This window comes from Mastomys coucha, unplaced genomic scaffold (assembly GCF_008632895.1).
Source record: "Mastomys coucha isolate ucsf_1 unplaced genomic scaffold, UCSF_Mcou_1 pScaffold7, whole genome shotgun sequence".
In the NCBI taxonomy this organism is placed as follows: Eukaryota; Metazoa; Chordata; class Mammalia; order Rodentia; family Muridae; genus Mastomys; species Mastomys coucha.
Window position 1 is genome coordinate 63,315,740 of NW_022196913.1, and position 9,813 is coordinate 63,325,552.

Genomic DNA, 9,813 nt, shown 5'->3' on the forward strand with positions numbered 1-9,813 from the left:
AAAAAAAAAGTACATTCTAAGTTCTGCATCCTGTCACTTGGTCCCCATGGCTGCATTTAAATAACACAGTTTAAACTAGGAATACCAGGTACGGTAGTGCACACCTTTAATCCCAGACAGAGATTGGCATATCTCTGTGAGTTCAAGGCCAGCCTGGTCTATATAGTGAGTTCCAGGACACCAGGAGCTATACAGTTAGACCCTGTCTCAGAAAAGAAAGAAAGGAAGAAAGGAAGAGAGAGAGAGAGAGAGAGAGAGAGAGAGAGAGAGGAAGGAGAGCTTCTTATTCTAAGAAGTTAGCAAGGGCCTGCAGGTTAGGTCGGCCTGTTACTAGGGAGGTGGCACGCTTATAGCATTTTGCTAGTGTGTACTTGTCTCTTCCAGCCAGGTAGAATTTGCAAGGTAGACATGACTTTCTACTTACATACTATCTGTGATTGTATTTTTGTTACAAGGGCAACATTGAAGGTACAATATGGCCAGACCTAAGACGGCTGGGGAGTGGAGGAGCCTTGCTGGGCAGCGGAGCCTTGCTGGGCAGCGGAGCCTTCCTGGGCAGCGGAGGAGCCTTGCTGGCCAGCTGAGCCTTGATGTTACTGTTCAAGCTGTGGAAGCCTTGCTTTGACTGTGTAGCCTTCTTATTCAAGTGTGTATAGGCTTGGGTGAGAAAGTTCACATTTTACAGCCAATTTGTTGGTTTTTTTTTAATATATTTTAATTTCTATTTTTTACAATGCATTTTGAAGCCCTTTGCTTTAAGAAGACAGGAAAAAAAAATCAGGGTTCGCTGGGCGGTGGTAGTGCATGCCTTTAATTCCAGCACTTGGGAGGCAGAGGCAGGTGGATTTCTGAGTTCAAGGCCAGCCTGGTCTACAGAGTGAGTTCCAGGACAGCCAGGGCTATACAGAGAAACCCTGTCTCGAAAAATCAAAAAAAAAAAAAAAAAATCAGGGTTCATTCTCATGTGCCTGTAGGCTAAAGTCTGGGCCAGAAGGTTCTGGTTCTGTCCTGGGTCTTATCCTGTATTTACTCCCATAACTAATGTTTGTTCATGTTTAACTTTGTATCATTGGGACGTGGCCAGTTGCCTAAGTAGTCTGGATTGGTATTAGGCAAGGTGTTTTTTTTTTTTCCATGAGTCCTATGAGTAGGGTGATGGTATGGTTTGAATGTATCCCTCTGAAGTTTGTGTGTTGGAAGCTTAATAGCCACATCTGTATTGTGATAGGAGCAGAGGTGGGGCTTTGAGCAGGTAATTGCGATTGGATGAGCTCCTGAGGGTGGGGCACCATGATATTATTGCTAGTGGCTTCAAAATGGAGAACTAGAGACATGGGTTAGTTTGGGCTATCTAGTATTTCAAAGACCCCCATCTGTGTTTTGATGGAGTAGAAGGCCCTCGGTGAGGGCTGGCACCTTGGTCTTGAACTTCCCCGTTCCAGGATCTGGATAAACATCTGTGATTAAGCCTGCAGTATTCAGTTATAGCAACAGAAAAGAGATTAAGACCGTAAGTGACTTAAAATAATATTTCTGGTTGGCCTCATAAGCAAGGCTTTCCCTCTGGGGTTTCTTGATCAACCCCACCCCTTCTCTGCGTGAGTCTGTGAGGCCCCAGGGGAAGGGGAGATTTCTTTCTTCCCACGGAAAGTAACTTTGAAAAGACCCCAAGGAGAGACAACAGTCTTGCAGCTGCCCTTTGGAATTTACCTGTCAGTAAAATGGCCCAGATGGTGCTCTGGAGAATCACTCTGTGCTCTCTACAAAACTCACAAATTGTATCATACTTCCTTTCCAGGAACCTGCAACATAAAAGCGAACGGGCCTCAGAGGTGAATACCCCGGCATGAAGTAGCTGGCCTGTGAAGCCTGGGTTAGGCCATGAACGGCAGCCATGTTTGTGGTTGTTTCTGAAGCCATATCCCAAAGCAGAAATGGGATGTTCATTTTAGTCGGACACTGGTTATAACTTGGATTGGCCACCGAATGAGTGTGCCAAGCTGGCCGGGAGAACAGTAAGTAACTAATAAACCACAGGAGTAGGACTCCTGAGAGGAAGGCTTCAGAGTGCATCACATAGACCATGCATTGTTACCATGGGAAACGAATGTGCGCGAGGATGTGTGAGGATGTGTGCTGAGAATCTGAAACACCACCCTAGGACATATTAGGTGAATCAGAGTGTGGTAAAGGCGAAGTTTCTTAGGGTCTAATTCAGGAAAAGAAAAGCCAATAATGAATTACCCTCCATTGATTGAGGAGACGCCATTTTGTTTTGTTTTGTTTTTAAAGCAGCCATGGTAAAGAGCCACTCTTACTAGTCCTTCCTCCGCTGTGCACTGGCTTCCTCAGCTCTTATCTTACAGTGGCAAGGGACGTGTGTAATTCATTACAGCAATCTGGTTCTAGGAAGCAGTCACTGCATAGACTTGCTTTGCCTGGTTGTCCGGGCTGAACAAACTCAACCCACTGGTGATTGCTTCAGTGCTGTGAGCATTAGTGAAACCTTGGGACACGTGATGCCTCCAGAGACCTTCTCAGCCCTGGGTAGAGCCTCATAAAGTAAAGGAAGGATGGAGCCTGGCAAATGTTCTTGATGGTATTCACATGTCAAGACCTCTCAGCCCCAATTCTAATTTTTGAGAGACATTATTCTGATGCCTAAGAACAAAAGTTCTTCAGGGGCTGGGGATGCTCGGTGAGGAGTACACCCCTCTCCTGAAGAGGACCCAGGAGTGCTTCCTGATACCCACACTGTGGTTCACAATCATCTACAGTCCCAGCCCCAGGGGATCCAATGACCTGTTCTGGCCTCCACTGGCACCAGGTACAAACATTATGCAAAAAAAAAAAAAAAAAGATAATTCTTTTAAAAGTTCCTTAGATGCCGGGTGGTGGTGGCACACACCTTTAATCCCAGCACTTGGGAGGCAGAGATAGAGGCAGGCAGATTTGAGTTCGAGGCCAGCCTGGTCTACAGAGTGAGTTCCAGGACAGCCAGGTCTACACAGAGAAACCCTGTCTCGAAAAAAAGTTCCTTAGAGACACAGAAATTTAAGTAAAAATTTACATAGGAATTTAGGAAATGGACCCGCATACTATGATATCAGAGCAAAATTCCAGACTCTTCACTTTCAAGTAGGCTGCCCATCATTTTACTAAGCCCAAATCAAGATAGTGATATTGCTTCAACCACATATGATGGCTCACACCTATAGCCCCAGCATTTGACAGCAGGCAAGAGGGTGGTAAAGATGAGTTAAAACCTCAGCCTGGGCTAGATAGCAGACCCTGCCAAACACACACCTGCTGGCTCTCCTGTCTTAGAGACTGTTAAAACTTGGAATAATTCAAGGCTATAAGATAATAAAGGTAACCGTTTATAAAATTTTTAATCGCACATCCTTATTTTGTATCTATATGTGTGAACACGCATGTGCCACAGAACAATGGGGAAGTCCGAGGACAGCTTTCGGTAGTAGGTGCTCGCCTTCCAGCAGGTGTGTCCTGGGGATGGAAATCAGGTCTTTGGGTTTGGCAGCAAGAGCCTTTATGGTCCGAGCCATCTCCCTGGACCAGTTTTCTGAGATTTAAAGTAGTTTTTGAGAAATCAATTGCTATCGATAGATATGGGGAAGATAAATTGACTCCTTACATATGGATTGGAGCCTTTAGTAGGTAATTTATACTTTTAATGAGAAGACTGTCCTGGATGAATGTAAAAATAAACTCAAGGCTCTGAGAACAACGCTGCTTCAAATTGACCACATCCATCACCCTAAAAGGCCATTGCTTTTTCTAAGAGGTGCTGGGTGGGTGGGTGGCGCTGGAGGTGGTAATAGTTTCTAATGAAGCATAGTAAAATTTAGGAACAGAAGAGAATAAAACTAAAAGACAAAACAGGGGATAAAACACACAGGGTAGGCGACTATACCCTTTTTGATGCTCATCTTCGCTATCATCCTCCGTGCCTTCTTTGTTTTCTAGAGGCTCCTGCTCAATCGAGATCTGCCTGTGGTCCTGGAGATCAAACATTGGAGCAAAGACAATAATGAGAACCTGGGTGCTTATGAACTCTGGACTCCTTTGTCCAGGGTTCAGGCAAGCGATGTTCAACACTCCCTCTTACATTATTATGCAAGAAACAGCTCCCTTTTCTACTGCATGGACAGGTTTTTCCTTTTATAATTACAAGAAATTCAGAGCCACACTTAAGTTCTCTTTCCTCCCAAGAGAAGCCTTTGGCATTCCTGATCACCACCTTTTGTTTTTTTTTGAAAAGGCAATGTGTTTGTATTTCTGATTTTTTTTTGTTCCAGTTTCTGCTGCAATCGATCAACACCAGACACCAGCTCTGCTTTTCTGGAAAGGGCTAAATGAAGTTCACAGCAAGGGATGTATAATTCTCCCTTTATGTTGAACCAGCCCATTTCCAGAGCCTAAAACCAAACCTAGGCTTGGCTTGCAGATACGAACACCTGCGCCATCCTTCAAGAGTTGACAGATTTCCTTGGGACTCACATCCCTTGCCCTGATGACTTAAGTGCCTGCGTCAGAGTCACGTTTCATGGACAATTTTTTTTCTGGGACCAGTATGAGCTTTCTCTCAAACATCCATGACCTATCTTGTTTCCAGAATAGTCCCCTCTCTCAATCCTACAATTCTTCAGCTGGTAAAGTTGCCATTGTATGTAGCTGGGGAGTGTTCAAGTGTACACTGGCTCTGAATTCTCCTGGAGCTCAGCTTATGTACTCTGCCATGTGCAGAATGACCCTTGATCCTCTGCGCTGAAATTATCTGACCCCAAATGATACCAAAGATGCGTGTCACATAGCAAGTCAAAGACAGACACTATTCTTTCTGCTTTTGGTCTCCTGTGTTTTCTAGACTAATCCTCAAGGACTAGGAAGGCACAGACCATAGGAAGAGGCTGAGTCCAAGGTCCAGACACCACAGTCAGGGGCAGAGGAGTGCCTGCCACTGTCTTCTTTTAAAAACAGATTTACTTATTTTTATCTTATGTGTATAAATGCTTTGCCTGCATGTATATGTACCATGTGTATGCACTGTCCACAGGGACCAAGAGAGGGTGTCAGATCCTGTGGAGCCCAGGTATAGATGGTTGTAAGCTGTCATGTGGGTTCTGGGAATGGCAAGAAAGTCTTCAGCAAGAACAGCGAGTGTTCCTAACTGCTGAGCCATCCATCCATCTCTCCAGCTCCTTGTCCATTTATCACTACTTGGCATATAGCTTGGCTAGCAATTTGGTAAATATTTAATTTAAGTGATTTCTCTCAATGTGTCCCAAGCCACCTGCCACCTATGAAATGCTTCTGTTTATTTATTTTCCTCTTCTTCCTCCACCTCCTCCTTCTCCTCTTCTTCTTCCTCTTCCTTCTCCTCTTCCTTTTCTCCTTCTTCTCCTTCTTCCTCCTCCTCCTTCTTTTTCTTCTTCTTGATTTATTTATTTATTATGTATACAATGTTCTGCCTGGATGGATGCCTGCAGCCCAGAAGAGGGCACCAGATCTCACTATAGATGGTTATGAGCCACCCTGTGGTTGCTGGGAATTGAACTCAGGACCTCTGGATAAGCAGTCAGAACTCTTGACCTCTGAGCCATCTCTCCAGCCCTGTTAAATTCCTTCTTCTTCTTCTTCTTCTTCTTCTTCTTCTTCTTCTTCTTCTTCTTCTTCTTCTTCTTCTTCTTCTTCTTCTTCTTCTTTTTTGTTTTTTTTTAAGACAGTGTTTAGCCCTGGCTGTCCTGGAACTCACTCTGTAGACCAGGCTGGCCTCGAACTAAGAAATCCACCTGCCTCTGCCTCCCAAGTGCTGGGATTAAAGGCATGCACCACCACCGCCTGGCCCTTCTTATCTTTTAAAATAGACACCCAAATCACCCTCAACTCCATTATCATGGTGATGTTCCATTTCCTGGTCAGTGCGGGACTCTGTTCACAACCACCCTCTGCTCAGCTCCCTGCGCAGCCCTCTGCGTGCATTCCTACTGAATGTCCTCCTTCAGCATCATCACTCAAAGCCATTGCTACCAAAGCTGCTGCTGATCAGCCTGCACACTCGTGTTATAGTTGTGAGATAGGAAGTTTTGCTTTGTTCTTTTGTGAGACAATTAGAAGAAAAAAAAAAAAAGAGTAGACCTTTGAGAGCAATTGCAGCAAAAATAAGCTGTAAACATAGAGATTTTCCACAGATCTTCACACGGCCCAGCCTCTCCTGCCCACATCCTCCGCCTGAGTGGTCCACTTGTTACCTCAGATGAGCCTACTATACTGATGATCACACGAACCCCGTAGTTTACCTCCAGGGTTATGGACATCTGTTCTTGGCCATCAGCTTTTTTTTTTCTTTTTAAAGATTTATTTATTTATTTTATGTATATGAGTATACTGAGGCTGTATAGGGGTTGCTGTGAATTGAACTCAGGACCTCTGTTCACTCAGGCCCAACTAGATCTGGCCTTGCTCACTCTGAGCCCAAGATTTATTTATTGTTATATGTAAGTATGCTGTAGCTGATTTCAGACGCACCAGAAGAGGGCGTCAGATCGGGTGGTTGTGAGCTACCATGCAGTTGTTGGGATTTGAACTCAGGACCTTTGCAAGAGCAGTCAGTGCTCTTAACTGCTGAGCCATCTCTCCAGCCCAGCTGTCAGCTTATTACTCTAGAAACCTAAGTGGGTGGGTATACACCATGAGGGATTTTTTATTTTTTTTTACTTAATTTAATTATTTGAAGTGGGAAGATCCACTTGAAATCTGGGCCACGCCTTCTGCTGGCAGCCTGTTTGAAGGGCCTGGAAGAAGAAAGCTTGCCTGCTTTCTCTCTCACTGGCAAGCCCATACCTTCCCTAGCATTAGAACCTACTTCTTCAGGATTCCAGTGTATACTGGAATGAAGGTCCTCTAAAGGATTCTGGCTTGATGGAACCAAGGGAGGCGTGGCCCGCTTGCCTCCCTCACCTTAGCATCCTGATGCTTTCTGTCTTTGACAGGAGGCCCCACACCAGGCTAGCCCTGATTCCTGCTTCTTTCTGCCCCTGAGTCGCTGGGGTCACAAGGATGAAGGTGCATGCTGGCCTAAGACGAGCCTTGAGGTGACTTCCCTCTGGGGGAAGTCTGAGGCTGGTCTGCAGAAGGGAAATCTCAGCGTCGTTTTCTTTCTGGCTCTGCCTTAGATGCACTAACCACACATCATTCACAGGCAGCACAGTTTCCCATGGCAACAGGTCCCCATCCTCCATACCTGCCCTACCTGTTTGGCATGTCCTTGTTCCCCGCTCTGTACAACTCTGTTCCTGACTGTGCTGTTTCCTGGAGTGTTATGCTGTTCAAGGTCTTCATCCTAGGGAGGAAAAAAAAAAAAAAGCCGAGTGAAAACCAGGGCATCAGAGCCCAACACCAAAGTGTCCTTCCGCAAAGATTCCCGGAAGAGTCCTGAAGAGTGGCCGGAGCTGAGACTGTGTTCAGATGAGGCACTCGGTTCAAGGAACTGCCAGGGAATCATGGGCCCAAGGAAGCAGATGAATCTTGCTTTGTTTTGCTCTGATGGGAATGATCCATGGGTTGCACATTGAGGAAGGAGAGCTGCTTCCCACCTTAGGTCCCAATGCACGGTAAATTCGCACAGCCAGTACCAGGTTGGGGTCCTAACGTTTCAGCTGGGCAGGTCAGTCACCCCTCAGGAAGGCAGAGCCATCCACCTTTAAGCCATGCTCAATCGATAGAAGAAATAAGTTTCCCTTTAGTGAGATAATGAACTTGTCCTTATAAGAATTCCTGGCCCTAGCGCGGGCTCCAACGCCACAGCTTCCTAAGTCTGAATAATTCTGAGAAGCAAACCCTTGCTTTTTCTTCCCACCCTTTTCTGCGCTTCTGCCCATGATTTCCCTAACACTTCCTGCTTCTTTCTCAGACATTCCCTTCTGGCAGAGTGGCTGCTTGCCCACACGCTGCTCACAGCGCAGCTACCATGGCTGCTTCTCTCTTCCCAGCAGAGTCTGAGATTTACAGTTTGCTCTCCTGGGGTTTTTATTTTAAACTCTAATAAAATATATATATATATAAATATAAAATATTATAAAATATAAAATATAAATATAAATATAAAACTAATAAAATAATAAACTCTAATAAAAATCATCCTTGTTCTTAAGAATCTCTCTTCCTCTCTCCCTCCCTCCTTCTTTCTTCTCTCCCTTCCTTTCTCTCCTTTCTGTCTTCCTCCTCCCTTTTCCTGCCTCCTCCTCTGTTATTTTGAAGCCTCGACTCACTATGTGGCCCTGGCTGGCCTTGAACTAACAAAGATCTCACAGCCTCTGTCTCTTGAGTCCTGGACTGAGGCATGTACCACCACTCCCATCTTTAAATTCTTGTAAGGAGATTAAGACCCCAAGAAGGCACCCCAATCTTCCGGTAGCATGTGGTATCTCTGACTGGGCGCTCCAGAACTCCTGGTAGTAGTATGAGAGGAAATGTATGTTTATACAGAGAACAGAAAGAGGGCTGTTGTACTCGTAGCCCTGAGGACTCCACTTCTCTCCTATGTTCATGGATTCTTACATTTTCCTTAGTGCTAAGTTGAAAACAACAGGACCGGGACGCTGAATTACATGGGTGAATAAACCAGGATCTCTAATTACACACTCGACCCTCAGCAGGTCGTCTCACCCTGAACTCCAGGCATCTATTCACCCAGCAGTGTGCTCCTTCTGGCTCTGCAGAACCCTGAGGTTTTCTCACAGGCCCGGCGAGCTTCCGTTTTTCCCTCTCTCTTTTACGCTGCAGGCTTCTGATGCCCCCTGCTGGCAGCTCCTGAGACCTTCGCTAAAGAAATTGAGAAGGGGGTTTAAACCAGCGAACGAGGAGAGTGCTATTGTGTCTGGGGGTGAAGTGCGCACTGTTTTGCAGGCCCACAAGGAACCCTGGATGTGCTTCCCGTGTTCTCGATTGTGCTGCCCAGTGGATTCACAGCTTGGTCTTTGTATTTCCGGGAGGAAAAACAGCTCGAGGATTTAAAACAGAAAAAGGAGTCATTGTGGGTGTGGGTGGGTGGGTGGTAAACAGCTAGCTTTTTCTTTCCTGTAAGTTGGAACTGTGGGTCTGTAAAAGAAGCTTCTAACCACGTATTAGTCAACATTTCCTTCTATTTATTAAGCAGATTACTGACACCTCTGTACCTAACACCTATAAGGATGCCTGTTCTCAGCGCAAAACCTCACAGGATGCAGACTGAATGGGGGAAGTCGTGGGAATCACCTCTCTCTCTCTCTCTCTCTCTCTCTCTCTCTCTCTCTCTCTCTCTCTCTCTCTCTCTCTCTTTCTTTTTTTTTTCCGAGACAGGGTTTCTCTGTGTAGCCCTGGCTGTCCTGGAACTCACTCTGTAGACCAGGCTAGCCCCAAACTCAGAAATTTGCCTGTCTCTGCCTCCCAAGTGCTGGGATAAAAGGCGTGCGCCACCACCGCCCGGCCACATGTTTCTAAGCCATGAAGGGGGGTGGGAGCGGGGGGGGGGGGCAGAAAGTCTACACCACTCACATATGCATAAAAATGAATAAAACTTTAAAAGATGTTAAAACATATTTCTGATAGAGTGTACATACATCTTATTAACAGTTAAAAATAAGACCCCGAGGTCAGGGAAAGTTAATGTATTGTGGGAGTTCTCTCTTCTTGGTCCCTGGGAGCATAGCGAGCTGTGCTTTCCTCAAGCCCGTGCTAAAGTCTTCCCTTCCCATCTTCTGCTTAATGTGTCTATAAATTAAGAAATAGGCCGGGCGGTGGTGGCGCACGCCT

The 9,813-nt window shown here is 45.7% G+C and overlaps 1 protein-coding gene across 1 annotated transcript in view; it reads right to left on the minus strand.

The window, feature by feature from the left end:
- Positions 1 to 9,813, minus strand: part of Slc28a3 (solute carrier family 28 member 3) — a 53,223-nt gene that overhangs the window by 22,849 nt on the left and 20,561 nt on the right. Inside the window, exons 2-4 of the mRNA XM_031358439.1 lie at positions 7,274 to 7,363; positions 3,935 to 4,020; positions 1,711 to 1,802 (exon numbers count right to left, since the gene is read on the minus strand). Of these exons, the coding sequence (XP_031214299.1) occupies positions 1,711 to 1,802; positions 3,935 to 4,020; positions 7,274 to 7,363 (268 nt within the window). The remainder of the gene's footprint in view (positions 1 to 1,710; positions 1,803 to 3,934; positions 4,021 to 7,273; positions 7,364 to 9,813) is intronic.